This window comes from Dermacentor albipictus, chromosome 9, assembly GCF_038994185.2.
Source record: "Dermacentor albipictus isolate Rhodes 1998 colony chromosome 9, USDA_Dalb.pri_finalv2, whole genome shotgun sequence".
Lineage (NCBI taxonomy): Eukaryota > Metazoa > Arthropoda > Arachnida > Ixodida > Ixodidae > Dermacentor > Dermacentor albipictus.
Window position 1 is genome coordinate 118,914,821 of NC_091829.1, and position 17,658 is coordinate 118,932,478.

The following is a 17,658-nucleotide window of genomic DNA, read 5'->3' on the forward strand; positions in this document are numbered from 1 at the left end:
CGGCAAGCACGAAGCGAGCGAGGTCGCCTTCTGCCCGACTCGCCTCGAAGACATCACGCACAATTACACGAGTGCCAGCGATGACGCAGCGGCCGCCTCCGTACCCGCCGAGCACGTCGGGGAGAACACGGACGCCTACAACTGTGGTAGCAACGTGAGCCTCTACGCACACATGCAGAGCAACGTGCCCGAGCCTTTCGAAGCAGAGGGCACGTCGCCGACCAGTCTCAACATGCCCGGCGGTGGCGAACAGTCGACGTCGTACATGTATCTCGCGGGAAGGCGCAGCTCTGCCAAGTAGGCCTGTTCGTCTGCTACACCGCTGTCAGCACAGACGTACGAAGTTGTGTAGTGCATGCAATATAGCGGTTTCTCTGCGCTACTTTCCACTTACGCAGTCGACGCGCTTTGCAGATTTGGCACATGACGCATGCAATATACGATGCCGCCCGCGCATGTTAACGCGTTGGCATTACGAGTCCAGTCGAGAATTTAATGCCCTGCAGCGATTGTTTTGGCATGCATCTGCAGACGCGTACTCACCTCAATATAGAGTATATTGTCTACGACTTGTGGGTGTGATATACTCATAGTAATAAAACACGTTGTCGTTGCGAATGAGTCATTTATTTTCAACACGCTATAAACCGCGTACAGGAACAGCAAGCATTCGGCAAAGCCGCAGTGCAATTCGCCCAGACCGCAAAACACTGCGCGAATTCCCACCGCATATTGCCAGTATTTTTGTTTTATCTCTCTCTCAATTACAACCATTCTTGCACATCATTTAATGCAAACTTATCCTGTACAGAAAAAAAATGTATCAACACAAACACACGCCCTTACTCCCAAAGAAAAAAAAAAGCAAAACAAAAAGAAACCGACCGTCGAAGCAGCAGCTGCTCATGGACCACCCGGAAACAGCGACCGATGACGTCACGCGAAGCGCCGGTGACGTCAAAACAGGTAGGCCGTCGCCTTCGGTCACGTGGGTGATTGCAAGATTTCTGCTCGTTACCTTTGTTTTTTAATTTTATTGTCCCCTTACGCTTTCACTCCTTTAAATACCCCCCCGTTAAAAAGTGAAACGCGAAAAAATGCGAAGAAGCTGTCTCGAACGCCCGAGTTGTCACTTTGCTTTCCTCATTTGATTTGTTTTCATTTTTTTCTTTTATGTCGGGCGAGCAGAAACCCGAGGATGGGGTCGAGTGGGGGACCCGCGGCTTCGAACGGAGGTCTGTGGTATAGGAGGGCTTAAGGCACGGCGTCGAGAGGCGTCAGTCGTCGTAGTTTTGCGAGAGCAGGAAGTTGGCAGCCAGGTTCTCGTTTTTATCGCAGGCGAAGTAGGCTTGCACGACCAGGTACTCTGGAAAGCCCAACGCCTTCAGCTGCGAGAACAAGTCGATACTCATCAGTGGTTGCAAAGGCAGAGCATGCATAGCGTGATGAAAAAGCCGCACAGCAGTGTTCCACACTTACTGGAGCAAATAACAAGGCTAGTTGGAGCAACTTAGTGATAACTTCACCAAGTGCCAACGAAAAGACACGCACGGTGAAGTAGTAGTGCGTACATTGTGCACTCATTGTACACATATGTATGCATTCCTTCACCTTAACTATACATTCATTTTAACGGTGCGAAAAGCAGACACCATGCAGAGAGCACGACACATGCAAGTGCCTCCATCTGTGTTTTTTCATAATACTTTATGCAGTTTCCACGATGGCGTACGCCCATTGTATGGAGTACTCTGCCCAAGCCCGAGAGCTCTCGCGCACCAGGGTGGCATATTTTCGACTGATCCACTTTCTGGTTGCCTGCCATGTCAACCATAACCCTTCAAAGGAGTGCACATTCAAACTACATAAAATAATGTTGACGGGAGGCATGGCTATTGCTTCCATTACATCCACTTTCACAGGCTTAGCCAGTCAGCATCAACCTAAAAGCCCTTTTCGCGTTTGATAGGGCTTTCTACTTTCTACTCGGGCATAGTGGATCATGTACCAGTTCTATAACAAAGCTTAATTGTGAACAAAAGAGCCTGCATGAGAAACAACAAAGTGAGAAGCAGGGCCGCCTTTCCTAATTAAAGAAATATAATTCTGGGCTTTTACGTGCCAAAACCACGCTACATTTATGAGGCACATCACACTGGCGGGATTAGTTTTTGCAACTGTGCATTGAGTGCATGTTAAAGAACCCCAGGTGGTAAAATTAAGCAGGGACAAAAATTAGTTTAATTCCGCCAGTATTCCCAGAACGCCAAGATACCTCAGTTGGTCATAAACACTACACACATGCCAAATGCCAGTACAGTATGCCTCCGTTAATTCAATTTCGGCCAAAAGTCCAGGCTGGCGCCCATGCATTTCTATGGGTCCAAAATTTTGTTATTTCGATACTGAAATTAGCCTTTGCTGGATAAGTTGAAAGTGGCTGGTGTTCACACACATACCTGATCCCAATAGTGACTGCAGTTGTCAACTGTCTTGGCAGTGTTTAGGGCACAGTGAATGCGTTGAATGCGGGTCATCTCTCGTTGAAGAACGCTTATTTTTGGCCTGCCCCAGGAAGACTTTGAAGCGTAAATGGGGGTTCACAATGAATTATTGCAGTATTTACCTGCAGAATGAATTATTATGAATTACCTACCAATTAATTATTGCAGTATTCTAATGTGCCTTCTCTACACGAAAACTCGATAATTCCTTGGTCAGTGTAATCTGATGGGAAACCAAAACATTCCCAGCTTTCCATTGTCAGAGAGCCTAGCCACCGTCATCGCCATTGCCTTCACAAAATGGTGACCATGGATGGTGGCGGAACTAGTTTTTTTCACCTTGCAAGATGACATACTGCTTTCAATCCGATTGTAAAAGCACAATCACACAATAACTTACTTTACATGGTAAGCTAGTGGCAACAAGTTACGTCACATGTTTTGACCATTCTGGACAACTGCATGCATTGCAGGACGAACTAGCCAAGTGGTGAGTCTAGGAGTGGGCCACAATCCTTTTTCCGATTGTTCCGGAGTCGTTTGGCAAATGCAGGCACAACGCAGTAGACCGCACGAAGGACAGGATGTTGTGGTTCTCAATGGACAGCGATAAAATGCTGCACAAGAGCCATGACAATGTACATAAGGTGACCAAATTTTCTCTCAGTGAAGGTAAAGTTCGCTGGTTTCTTCTTTTTCCTACTGCCAGAATCGGGCGCATTAAGTTTTTCTTGCTAAAATATAGGGTACGTGTTCGATTTCTACTTTGTTTAGGATAAAACATGCTGGCGGGCTAGTTGGTAGAATGATGGAATGTGTCAACGTGAGACAGCACTGTATCTGTGAGTGCTTCTTTCTACGTCCTCGTTCAGTCGCACTTACACATTCTTTCATTTGTTTAGGAGCTCTAATGTCATTTCTACGTTAGTTTTCAATTGTGAACCCATAAAAGGCAGGTGCGCATTTGATTTGGGGAGGTTTTAGAACTTTGGCAAATACTGCCAATGAATCAGTCGTGTATTTCAGCGTTTTTTTTTTTTTCAGCCTCTCGTTCAATTTGACCTGCCGGAATACTCAACCTATTCTGCTGGTCCCGTCATGGTCAAATTAACAGAAGTCGACTTTATTGGAGCGTGTTCAGTTACACTATAAAACACGATAGGTTCAATTTTACAGCAAAGCTGTTAGCCTCTAGTTGGTTGGCATTTTTTGTGTTTGCATCTGTTAGCAAAAATGTGGGTGGATTCCAGCGGCATTGCAGGCTAGGAGCTCAAGGCAGAGGCTTCAAGCACTCAGCAATGCAAAGCAAACAGTGCACACATTCTTTGGAATCGCATCTACAAAATACAGAATAAATTTTCTATAAAGTTTCAATGAAGAAGAAAACGTGCATCCAAACCACGTAATTGATGATAAGGCACTCCTAATAACATTGTAAAGCACTTAGTGCTCCCCGCATACGTTTCCCACCAAAGATTACTGTTGTGCAAGCTGCAGCGCCAACAGCAGCTTGATGGGAGTGATGTCACTAGCCTTTCGTATATAAAAGAACCAGCCCATCAACTGATTTCAATGTTGTTGCAGCACCCCTATGGGCAGTGGCGTGCTGTCAAAATTGCCATCCCCTTTCGCAGGGCCAGAATGGCAAGTCAAGTTGTTTAAAATCGCCGATTTATTTCACAGGGAGCTTCAAGCTGTTTGCTGGCACTTTTTGAAAACCATGACATGTCTATACAAATGCAGAAAAACATGTAAAAAAGAAAAGGTATCTGAAAGGTGTTGCTAATACTTCACGAGTCAATGACACTGAAGAGCAACAACTACAAATTTGAAAGTCTTCTACAGCATCTGTCATGCTCACGACACGACGAGAAATGGACACTGGTACTGACCGCAGTGGCATTATTATTATTATTATTATTTTTTACAGCAGACCTGGCTGTCATCATCTTCTTTCTGCTGTTTTCAGTGCAAGCACTTATAACAAACATCCTCTGTTGTAGCGTCCTTCGTGGCCCACACTGACCAATTCAGTATTTGAAAACTGCACTGTCTCAGTGTCCCCTTTAAAGAAACTGGCCACAAAATGACAACAGACCCTCTCGATGGCCTCTTTGTCCTGTGGCGTGACCTGGCCGTAGTTGACTTCGATGGGTGCTCCTCCGCTACCAAGGCCTGCAAGGCCACCACCCGGCGCACCACCACCACCACTGCCCTGGCTTGCTGCACCCGGTGGCGGGCTTGGCTCGTTCAGCATTCGCACAAACGCCTCCTGGTTCTGCACAGAGAGAGACAAGGCGCCACTTCACCACCAAAGATTGCCACCTCCACAAGAACAACATGAACTAGATGGAATTTCCATTCAAAAAATAACTGCAACGAAATTTCACTTATGCAAAATTTGTTGTAAATGAGTAGTATATACCACTAAAGCAGGCGTGGAAAGGTTCAAGGCTGGTAATTGCCTAGTTTTCTTGTTAGCAGCCTTTAAACAGTACCTCAGCAGATCATACAGAACCTAGTGGTTATTGCTATGAAGCGAGTGCCAGCATGCCGCAGAGATTTTTCAGTGCACCGTGGCCTTATCACGCAGGTCATGCCGAGGAACCATGCATTCTAGGTAGTGCGTCGCTTTCAGAAAGCGGAAATGGTGTTCTTTCTTTATTTTGTTTTCCTTGTTTTGGTATACAAATCAGCTGTTTTTGCGACTTCGTGATGCCTCCACTCATGCTCATTTAAATATGAAATCATGAATGCAGGCTTTTCTTATCCACAGTATGTTAAACTAGACTTTTTTACGCAGTTCAAGATTTTGTTGCAGTTGGCCTTTCGTAAAGTTTTCTTCTACCCGTGCACTGCTTCAAGCACGCACCCCCAGCAATCTTGCAGTTGCTGATGTTACAACTGTGCTCTCTGTGTGCATTTCTGTTTTTGTCTTTCAAGCAAAGCTTTCTTTGCGAAAACCCCCAGACTTTACCGACCTTGGCTGCGAATGCTGTCTTGCTGAGTAGCACACACAGGGGGACAGCCTTATACAGTCCATGCTGTCTTTAGTAGAGGTGTGTGAATATTCAAAGCTTTCGAATAAGGAATCAAATAGTGTCCTATTTTATTCGGTCTTCAATACAATAATCACTATTTGTAATGCAAATATTTTTTTCATATACCTTTCGAATAGTTCAAAGCGTCAACTCCGAAACAACTAAACAAAAAATTGGAGCAAATGTAAAGCACATTTTCCCTCCTGCGAGCATAGTATAGAAATAAAACACAACTTGCATAGAGGAGCAGGCTATGTCACTTAGGTAGCCTTACTTTACAGGCTATACAGTGATCATTTGCACTCTCTGAAGAGTCCTGTGCATGCAAATTTTCTCCTAATAATCCATTTGTGCTTTTAATAAGCAACGCTTCATAACATATTGTCATGAAATTGTGTGTGCCAGCAGCGTGAAAACGGAAGATGAGGCTGTCTTTTTCCGATGCTCCAGCACCCGAATGTGCCATCATACAAAACGAGGTCTTAACTAGTCCACATGCCTCTGCTACCTTGATGACATTCTTGCTTATTCGCCCAACTTCGAAAGCCATCTCCACTGCCTCTACCCCATTCTTGCCGTTTTCCAAAAAGCCGGTTTACAGCTCAACTTTGCTAAATTCCATTTTGGGCGCCGTCACATCAAAGTCCTTGACCACTTCGTCAACGGTGCTGGCATACAGCCTGATCCCGACAAGGTCCATGCTGTAAAATAATTCCTGCTTCCAAGTTCGTTGAACGATGTCCATAGCTTTACAGGACTATGTTCCTACTTTCGACGCTTCATTGAGAACTTCGCAGGCATCGCTCGCCCCTTGATTGGTCTTCTTAAGAAGGGCATTTCTTTTTCGTGGGAACCTGATCAGGCCACCGCCTTTTCCAAATTCGAACTTGTTACTCGACTCGCGAATCCGCCCAGTTTGGCTCGTTTTGATCCGACTGCCGAAACCGAAGTTCGTACACATGCGAATGGTCATGATGTCGGCACTATTGTTGCTCAATGACAAAATGTTTTGTCTCGCGTTATGGCTTACACTAGCAGACTCCTTTTTCGTTCCGAGTAGAATTACTCTATAACCGAACGTGAACGCCTCGCTCTCATGTGGGCCATCACGAAGTTTTGCCCCTACCTTCTATCCTCACTGAAAGACCCTACAGGACACCTCGGCTGCTGGGCATTACAGTAAAAGGTGTGTGCCTTGTCTGTGACATATAAATTGGGGCGACTGCACCAGGACACCAACTACCTGTCTCGACATCCTGCTTGCCCACCTTATCTCGCCGACACTGATGCCTGTATTCTATCCATTATGTACTTTCTCAACATCGTCATTGAGCAGCGTCGTGACCCCTCCTTACAATGTATCATCAATCGTCTCACTGCACAACCATCAGACCCGCCTTCCCCCCTTGCTCCGGCTCTTCGTTTTAAAGGACAGTGTGTTGTACAGGCGCAACTTTGATCTCAACGGCACCAAGCTTCTTGTTGTCGTTCCGAAACACCTATGCTCAGACGTGCTCGCGCAGTTTCACGATGCCCCCACCGCTGGCCACTTAGGTGCTGCCTGCACTTAACGCTTCTTCTGGCCTGCCCTTCACCGCTCCTTTAGATGATACGTTGCAACCTGCAAGAGCTGTCAACAACACAAGAGACCTTCCACATGTCCAGCTGGCCTATTCCAGCCAATCAACATTCCTCGCAAGCCGTTTTTCGAGTTGGCTTGGACCTACTTGGACCTTGCCCTGTGTCAGCACTTGGCAACTGATGGAATGGGGTCGCAACAGATTATGCGACTCGCTTCGCTATCATGCGAGCTCTCCCCACAAGCTTCCCCACCAATTTCGCCGATTTTCACCTTCGAGATGTTATTCTACAACTCCTCGTCACAGCTCCTAACAGATCGTGGCCATCGCTTCCTCGCCAAAGTCGTTGACGATCTTACACAATTCTGCGCCACCCATAATCAGTTCACAACAGCTTACCATCCCCAAACAAATGGACTGACTGAGTGCCTGAACCGTGCACTTACCGACATGCTCGCTATGTATGTGCCAGATCGTCGGGATTGGGACTGTGCACTGCCCTTTGTCATCTTCACTTATAACTCTTCATGCCATGACACTGCGAGTTATTCACCTTCCTCTTTTGTATGGCCACAATGCACTCCTGCCATTTGGTTTCTTGCTTCCCACAGATTCACCTGCGACCATCTTGAAGCATCTCAGACTTTAAAAACAAGAACACGTTACAACCACCACCACAGAGATGCCCATTTCAATCCTGTCTCACTAGTCCTTCACTGGCGGCCTTCTCGTTGCGCGGGCCTCTGCGAAAAGCTGTTGCTCCGTTACGTTGGACCCTATCGCTTGGTGCACCAAGCGACTGACTTGACATACGAGGTCTTCCCTGTGGTTGGCCCCACTGTATCGGCAGCCCCGGCCACAGAACTTGTACACATATCAAGGCTCAAGCTCTACCACTCGAACTACAGTGAAACCTAGTTAAACCGTAGTTGGTCGGGGCTCAGAATAAGTACGGTAGTACTGTTTAACCGAAATAGCATGAGATCGACCACTTAACTGTAAAAAACGGAACTCAGAGAGGGTGCAATGAAAGGGGAAAAAAACATGCAGTATTTATTCACTTCGCGCGACAAAAGTGTTATTTCGTTTGATGCCACAGCAGCCTAGCAGCGACAGCGGCCTCACACTTACTGAAGCTGCGAGGCAGCTTTTCAGCCAGCCCCCCTTTTTTTGGCAAACACTCACATGGCAGATTCCTCGTTGGCATTACATAATCTCCGTGCACGTGCGCGGTAGTGCTGCAGAAGTCACGGGACACCTTTTTCATTGCGGGGTGCTGTTCGTCGTGACGATTGCATTCGTGAGGCTGACGTAATCCGCAGCTTCCGCCACTGTCGGGCCTGAATCGCCCGTGCTGTCACTTTGGCAACAACAGAGGCAACGATGGTGAAAAGTCGAACCTCATGGCCGACATCTCTCCATGGTCGCAGCAGCGCTGCAAAGCAACCTCTTCACATTCCAAATGCCACACACTGTAGTCAACAGCAGATCCCTGTCGCATGCCAGCGTTGACTTCTCAGTGTCACGTTCGATAGCACCATGTCTAATTTTTCTTCTATGCTGAGTATCCAGCGTATTTTTTATCCGAGCTTCGGCATGACGCGAGCCCTCGCTTGTGCAACGCCACAACGCTCTCTGGCACGCTGCCGAAACGATGTTGATGTTGATGTGGCTTCACGTGCAAATGCACAGTGCACTTGAAGGCCGTTGTTCCAATCTCTGAGGTTTGTTGCTCTGCCGGGCTGCCCAACGGAGATGACGACCGCCATGTTTGCGCGACAAAAAGTGGAAACACTACGTGCTAACCGATACGTACGCAATAAGCTGGTACAATTTACGCGGATACAAAAAACATTATGTTCAATGGCCGCTGAAACGGGGATTTGACTTAACTACTTTTAAAACCAAACTACTGTTTAAGTGGGTACAGTTTAACGAGGTTTTACTTTAGCACCGTATACCGTATTTACACGAATGTAAGTCGGCCCCCCCATATTGCAAAACAGGAAAAAAAAAAAAAAGGAGAGCATGCTCGCAGGCGCATTCGATAATGAAAATTTATCAGTAGCTGAAATGGTCACTGGACTACTCATTTTCACTAGTGCAGTCATCGTCACCGCTGCTACAGTCCCACAGCGCGTTGTCGCCCAGCGAAATTTTACATTTGGCAAATGACCGCACCATGACATCTTGTGGAACATCAGCCCAGGCCGAACGCACCCAACCACATGCAGCCGTCAGGGAGGCTCTTTTGGCAGGTCCAGTTGGCATAATTTCGCGGTCTTCTGCCACCAGCCACTCGTTGTACTCACGGCAGAGCAGGTCTTTATAAGGCGAAGATCCAGGCTTGTTTCATGACAATGTCGCACTTCAGTGGCAGGCACCGATCATGCATTTCAGCAACAAATGCTGCAAGCTTTGCCTACAGCTCCGGAAAGCGTCCAGACTTCGGCACATGGGAAATTCTTCACTTGTCGTCACAGGTGAAAATTTTGCTTTGCTGCAGTCGCCACTCTCGCACCACCCATTCAGAAAGATCGAACTTGTGGCCCGCTGCGCAGTGATTTGTTTCTTCAGCGTAAAGGATGGCAGCCCTCTTGAACACTGCTCTGAACGAGTGCCAAATGATTAGTGGGCCTGGAGCACTCATGACGGCTGAGGAAGCATAGAAGTAGCACGTAGCCGGCAGTCAGGTGGAATGCATCAAACCAATGCCTTTCTTCAAACTATAGAGAAAGCTAAGCACAACAGGGAAAGACAAACCTGCGAGCGGTGTCTGCTCTTCCATGAACTGAACCACCCTCAGAACAAGCGCTGCTGTTCTGAGGGTGCCGCCGCGAATGGAACAGCGGCGCTTCCATCAACTATACCCCCCCCCCCCCCCCCCCCCCCCACGAGTGTTGTGTCAATGCCTCCTTTACTAGATGCCTGCCGCGTTGTCCGGTAAACTCGGTTCCGTGTCCTCTCCCTTTTCTCGTCTCCACAAAAAGGCAACGAGCGCCTCTCATGGCGAATTCCTGCAATTTAGAACACGTGCTGTGGCCTCTGAGATTACCATGGCATCTGTCATCGTCTCGAAGGTCCGCGATAATGCTCACTAACAGGCGCCTGCGGAAGCATTCAGCCGCCACTGCCACATCCGCCGGAAGTTGAAAAGGCAACGAACGCTGCCTCATGGAATTTGTGCTGAACTAAGGGAACCGCCGCTACAATGGGAAAGCGAGCAACGCGGTGGGCATCTAGCAAAGGAGGCATTGGTTGTGTGCACTGTAAAACTCTCAAAAATGTTGAAAAATTCTTCTGAAAAGCGAACAAACACGTGGGATCGCGAAAAGCTACGGGTAGGGCCATAGAGCAAACATATAATTGTAACTCCGTTGTAGCTCCCGTTCGTCTCGCTTTTTTGGTGGTGCCATGTTTTGGTTTCGATTGTAAGTCGACCCCCCCACTTCAGATTCTCAAATTTAAAAAAAAGTGGTCGATTTACAGTCGTGTAAATACCGTACCTTAACTAGCACCGGGACGCCACTTGTGCCCCCGAGGAGTTATGTTGCGGAACGGCATGTGCCAGCAGCACGAGAACGGAAGAAGTCGAGGTGGACTGTTTTCCGATGCTGTGGTTTGGAGCCCTCACCTACTGCATTTATTTAAACACCGGTACAGATTGCAGGTCTCCTACTTGTCACAATATGTAATGATAGATACTTGCTAACTTTTAGAAATAGCAGGATGTTGACATTGCTTTATGTTAAATGTGATCATGGCTGTTCATTATTCGAAAACTATTCAATATTCAATATGACTTACTTTTTGCACCATTCAATTCGTATTCGGTTTGGTTTCAAAGACCGCTATGCACACACCCCTGCTCATTACAACAGATCCCCATACAAGATATTGTTATGTGGCAGCACAGTAGGTAAACTATGTACAAGGTGTTTTTACAAGGGGTAGCAAGCACTGGCCAACACGTAAAGAAGCCAACATCAAACAAGGCACGTCACTGTCCTCAGATCAGCCAGCGACCGCTTATGGGTGCACCCCACTAAATCAAAGTGTCCACATCATCATCTTCGAATAGCATGTAGCAATATTTTCAGATATTGGGGGTGAGCTCCACCAGTGGAAAAGCTGGCGCCACGTAGACAGAGCGGCCGCGTCGACTGCTTCGCAAGCGCCGAAGCGAGCTGAATACGAAAGTTTAAAGTCCCAGCTGTGCTATGGTTCTGAGGCTGTACTGCCTTGGATGTCTGCTTGACAACATTTGAAAGCACTATAATAGGTAGTGGCTGCCTTAGGAGGTGTGCAGCATGGTAGGCTACTGCACGTTGCCACTAGGTCGAATCTCCTTCACTTTGAAGCCATGGGAAACCAGCGCCGCCCAGGGGGTGCTTGTGAAAAAAACGGCCCTCAGTACCGCTAGTGAAAAAGCGCCCTAACTTTTAGTTTCTCAAACAAACGTGAGGCTGGAGGGAGCAGGTTTCTTATGTTTTACGAAACTAACCTTAGCGAGTTCGGTGTGTTTTTCATTTCTCTCAGTGTGAATACTGAAAATGGTGAAGAGGCCATGATCAAGGTCACATTTACTTGTGAAAAATACCCTAAAAGTGTCTTGCATAGAAAAGTGGAAAAGCAGTGACTAATAGTTCTTTCATGCAAAATAACTCGAGATGGGCGAAGATTGCGCACAGAGAATGGTTTCCTACTTCGAAAAATATGGCACCTGACAACAACTGTTCAGGATTTCAGCAAAACCCATTGAATCGAGTGAAGACGCCAAAAATGCTGTCAGAATTCAAGTAAGAGATAACTTGTTCCATTTCTGCATCTCCCAGATGCAAATAGAGACAGTCCCTTCATAAGTAGAGTGGTGTACTTGATTTCCTTGGAGCCACTTATGATGTCCATGGCAGCAGAATCAAAGGCGCCTCCACATTAAAAGCATGGTGAGATCACCCAGTCAAAAAATTATCTCGCTGCAAGATCTCTTCGTGGCATAGTGACATGGCTTTCAGCACCAGGAGTGGCCGCAGCTACTCTGGCATTGTCTGCAGCCTCAATACTGCTGATTGCTTGCAGCTGATATTGTCGCTAAGCCTTTTCCGGTTCACTTCGAATCTGTGACTGACGACACTTCAGAATTAACTGCCAAAGCACCCAAGCCACAATGTTTTGTTACTGATGCCACTTTACCCTCCCCTTGCAATAATTTCATGCAAAAAAGAAAATGTGCCTATAACTGTGGATGCGCGGGCTGCGATGCAAGCAAGGCCGAGCAGGTTCGCCATGTGCTGTCGGCAGCGGTGCACCGCAGCTGAACTTGTATCGGAACTCTTGTATGTGCTAAACGTTTTGACCGTGGACATCGCTTTTAATCAAATGAACATTACACGCTCTTTTACTCTAGATGACATCATTTTGCCTGGAATAAAAGCTGCATAGCCAAGAAAGTCTATGTTTGTGTTGCCAGTTGCGGTGACGCACTGGTCTAGCATCGATGCGCAGTTTCTGCAGTAAACACGAAGTGCTCACCGTTTATGTTCGCTGTATTTGCTGCCTTTTTGTTTGCTTGCTCAAAGCAAGTAAACAAAAAGCAGATTTGAGGAAATACTTGCTCAAAGCTGCTTGAAAACATTACCTCAAAACATAAGTTATATAAACGAGCACCATTATCTAATTGCCAACATGGCTTTCTACAAGGCTTCTCTACTACATTTCAGCTGATCGAATAGTACACCATGTTTTGGAAGCCATAAAGTTTTGCAGACAGACAGAGATGATCATCATGGACTTCGCAAAGGCGTTCGACAGAATGTCTCACTGTAAACTGATACAGAAAATTGAAGTAATATTTAAAAATGCTACCGTTACAAATGAGTTTTCTTATTTTCATTCATGCAAGCAATATCTCGAGACTAGAGATAAAATCTCAAGATTCATCTGTTAAGTCAGGTGTAACCCAAGGTAGTGTTCTGGGCCCCCTTTTATTTCTGTTATTTATTAATGACCACCCGAATGACACACGTTTCCATCAGGCTCTTTGCAGATGACTGCGTTATATACAATAAAGTAGAAACAGTAGCTGACCAGGAGAAATTACATGGCAACTTACAGGAGATAAAGAAATGGCGTGATGAATGACAAATGGAGCTAAATCCACTAAAAACCTTAGTTACGGCAGTCTCTAGAAAGAAAAACCATTTGAACTACTTTTACTACATGACCCCCCCGCCCCTCGCTGCAACCACTGGAGAATTGCTACAGAGATGTGGTAGCAAAGGGAAGGGAGTCAGAACTTGCCCTCGAGATGAGCTGCAGGAGCTGGGGGTTAGACTGGCCAAGCTGCTGCAACACTGCGTTGAGCAGCTGCGGGTTCTGCTGAATCACCTGAAAGCACCAATGCACACTGGATATAGTGGCAACACAAGATATGCACTCCTTTGTATGTTCTGCCCTTTTAACCTCTTATGGTACACTAAAGAAAAAAATTGTTCACCTGTATTAGTACACTACCCTTTTGCAATGCCAAAAACCAGGGTTCGTATAGAACAGTAGACTCAAAGGACAAAGGATTTCAATGATGACAAAGGCCAAAATTCAAGGCATGGAAACAAATATTATTCGTATCCATGCACTATAATTAAGTGAAATATCCTTCTTAGCTGCAATTTCTTCAGCACTACGGTATGTTGGGCATGTTGGTACTCTAACCTGGACATTATTAGTGCCAGCTGGCAAGGACATACGGGAGACGTTGACTTGTAGCTAAGCAGCTGTCAAGTTGAACATACACTTCAAGCTATTCAGGTGGCCTTTTCAAAGTTGACTTCTCACTGTAATGACGTAAATCGCCTCCTAGCATGACGGTAAGTATCCAGTTTCAGCCACCGAAACACAATGAAACTTACATTGCACAAGGATTTATAGAACCAAGGGCTTGAAAATGGAGCCATGATAGGTGCATGAGAACCAACTACCTAGCAAAGGAGCAAAAAATGTGGTATGCCTTTTCGTCTAGCTCCACGATGACAACGGTAATTAGACCTACCATCGGAGGCTGTGGACACGTCACAATCAGTATTTAGAATCAGAATCAGTCACATTGCATTACTTAGCCATGCTCCCAAAAGCAAATATCTATGTTTCCAGATAGACAAGAATCCCTGCCATTGCCCCAATGCCAAGTTTGTTACTTTCAATGTCAAGGTTGCCCCCAATCTCAGTTTTCAAATAATTCAAGGAGCACTGTTATTTTCAAGGAGGTTTAAGGGCTCTTGAACCTTTTTTCTCTACTCCAAGCATTCAAGGAGGCGTATGCACCCTCAAAAAAAAAAAAAAAAAAAAAAGAAAACCTCGCTCACTGCAAAAAGAGGCTTATTAGAAAGTAGAAAAACATGCACAAGCAAAAAGACAAGTGGCAACAGCGCATTGAAGTTTCCGCACTAGCTTATCCTGAGGTCATGGATTTTGACGACGCTCGCCCGGGCCTAGTCAATATTTTATTGATAAAGATAGACCCTAGTGAGTTCAATTAGAGCCAAAGGTAAAACTTGGCAAGTTCAAAAACACTTACTAAGCCACAAAATACCAAAAGTATTTTGAAATCAGTGATGTCAAACCAACATACCGACACAGAAATTTCAGCACAAAATGAAAAAAAAAAAGAGACACTTCGACTTTTAATAATTGCCGATGAATATATAGCTTTCAAAAAATACATCAGGCATAACCCATTTACCGTTTATCTTTAGTGTCCCTTTAAGTCGACTTATTGTTATAACCGATATATTGTTACGTGAAGCCGAAGTCGAATACTATTTACAATTTATTTACAGGTAAGCTCATGGAGGCCAAAATGGCGACGCTGTATCAAACCGGCACACACGTCGTCTTCGTCCTCCTCAGTGCAACCACACTGTGGCGGCTGTTCCGTAGCAATATTATTATACAGTTGAAACCAGTTATATCGAAATCGCAAAAAAACACCTATCAGTTCGATATAGGGCATGATTACATATAAGCCTGCCGAAGAATTGGGCGTCATAAAAGCACATACCATTTATAAAAGCCCTTTATTGATGAAACTAGCTTAGTTTCGTTTCAAGTAGTCCTGTATTTCCTTCTGCTTGGGGAATTTCGTTGCCTGCGATGCACGCACTTCTCCACATTGTCTAACGAGCCTGAGCAGCTGAGGCTGCAACCTTCCACATTCGCGCAGAAGCGGCAGACTAATGCGAGTGCACCAACCACCTTGGATGATGTTGGCAAAGGATCGTCGTTGCTTTCCTCATGGTGCCCACCATCACTTCAGCTCGGTATGATGTCGGCAGTGTAGCCTTCGTTTTCGAGCTCTCTCGTGGTCGCGACACCATCATCCGCACTCACAAACTCGTCGACCGTTGAACCGTGAATGGCTTCCCGAAATTCTGACAGCTCGCTCCAAAATTTGGTGACACCGGCAACGGCTTCGTCGTACTCATCAGGATTTTCAGTCACCACCGGGCACACGGAAGCCGGCATGTCTGAAGCAATTTCGGATTAACCACTTGCACACAGCCGCCTCGACATCGCCGTGCATACGCGTCGGGCGCCACGGGCATCAGGTTGCGAGTTTGTCCGCTTCAGCACTAATCTTCCCTGTATTCTTCCGTCAAGATCGTGCTGAGAGTACTCCTCGGAATCTCGCACACTGCGGCGACATCCGACTTCTCACTGTGTTCGAATCGATTCACGATTTCGAGCTTCAAGGCGAAAAGCAAATTTTGTCACTTCGCACTAGCCATCACAGTAGCACTGCAGGAGAAGGCCCACAAGGCACAATGAACCAGAAAAGCAGCAAAACCAATCGCACTTTCACCGTCTTGTACAACGCGGGCACAAGAGCCTCCGATTGGTTGTCTGAGTATGCTCTGCAGGCAGGTCAGGATCATGTTTTGCAGGGGGGTGTCAACGACTCCCACAACGCGGCGCGGTAACGAGGCAGAGCGGGTGGATACAGCAGCACTGCCAGGTTTCCGCGCTGCCACGAGAGAAAGCCAACTTTCGGGGCACTTTTGGCCGCTTGACGTTTGATATATCGGGAGTCACTGCTATTTTTGTTCGATGTAAGCGTAATGTTTGCTACATATACTCATTGTAACTATGCAGTGTTCAGAAACTGCTGGATATACAGGATGACTAGATGTAAACAGGTTCGATATAGTCGGGTTTGACTGTAAGTGGACTGCACTGTAAAGGCTCAAAGAGGCATGAAGCATTCGTTCCTGTCATTCCTGTGCACTTTCCAGTGCTGACTATGGCGATGCACACCATAGTTACGGCAGCATGCACTACGTCGTTGGGAAGCCACGCCTCAAGGCAAACTTCGCATATAATCTGCACCAAGACATTGCTGATAAATTTCTGAATTTTCGGTGCAGGTTATATGCACAAAGATATACAGTAAAACCTCGTTAAACCGTACCCGCTTAAACAGTAGTTTCGGTTTAAAAGTAGTAAAGTCAATTCCCCGACTCAGCGGCCATTGAACATAATGTATTTTGTATCCGCATAAACCGTACCAGCTTATTGCGTACGCATCGGTTAAAACGTAGCGTTTCCACTTTTCGTCGCGCAAACACAGCGGTGCGTCGTCTTTATCGGGCGGCCCGGCGGAACAACAAGCCTCAGAGATCGGTACAACGGCCTCCAAGCGCCCTGTGCGTTTGCACGTGAAGCCGCATCAACATCAACATCATTTCGACGCCGCATGGACGCCGTGCCGGAGAGCGTTGTGGCGTCGTGCAAGCGAGGACTCGCGTCATGCCGAAGCTATGATAAATAAAACGCCGGGTGCTCAGCATAGAAGAAAAATTAGACATCGTCCGTGCTACCGAACGTGACACGAAGAAGTTGGCGCTGGCCCGCGATATGGATCTGCTGTTGACTACAGTGTGTGGCATTTGGAATGTGAAGTTGCTCGGCAGCGCTGCTGCGACCGCGAAGAGAGATGTCGGCTACGAGGTTCGACTTTTCACCATCGTTGCCGCTGTTGTTGCCGAAGTGTCAACTAGCGACAGTGATTAGGACGGCACGGAAAGTGACAGCACGGGCTATTTAGGCCCGACAGTGGCAGAAGCTGCGCGTTACGTCAGCCTCATGAATGCGATCGTCGCAAGGAGAACAGGGGCGCGATAACGTAACTATTCCAAACGAAAAGTTTTCCGAACTCCGGCACCCGGCAATGAAAAAGGCGCCCCGGTACTTATGCAGCACTACTGCGCGCGTGCACGGAAAATACGTAACGCCAATGAGGAATCTGCCGTGCGACTGTTTGCCGAGAGGAGGGGGGCTGGCTGAGAAGCTGGCACGCAGCTTAAGTTTGAGGCCGCTGTCGTCGTGCTAGGCCGCCGCGATATCAAACGAAAATAACATTTACGTCCCGCGAAGTGAATAAATACTGCATGTTTTTCCCCTTTCATCGCACTCTCTCTGAGTTCCGTTTTCGACAGATAAGTGGGCGATCTCATGCTATTTCGCTTAAACAGTACTACC

General features: G+C 46.7%; 1 protein-coding gene across 1 annotated transcript in view; it reads right to left on the reverse strand.

Moving 5' to 3' along the window:
* Positions 1-605: 605 nt before the first annotated feature.
* LOC135911248 (UV excision repair protein RAD23 homolog A-like) overlaps positions 606-17,658 on the reverse strand; it is a 59,804-nt gene continuing 42,751 nt past the window's right edge. Inside the window, exons 7-9 of the mRNA XM_065443441.2 lie at positions 13,426-13,512; positions 4,603-4,782; positions 606-1,388 (exon numbers count right to left, since the gene is read on the reverse strand). Of these exons, the coding sequence (XP_065299513.1) occupies positions 1,278-1,388; positions 4,603-4,782; positions 13,426-13,512 (378 nt within the window). The 3' untranslated portion in view covers positions 606-1,277. The remainder of the gene's footprint in view (positions 1,389-4,602; positions 4,783-13,425; positions 13,513-17,658) is intronic.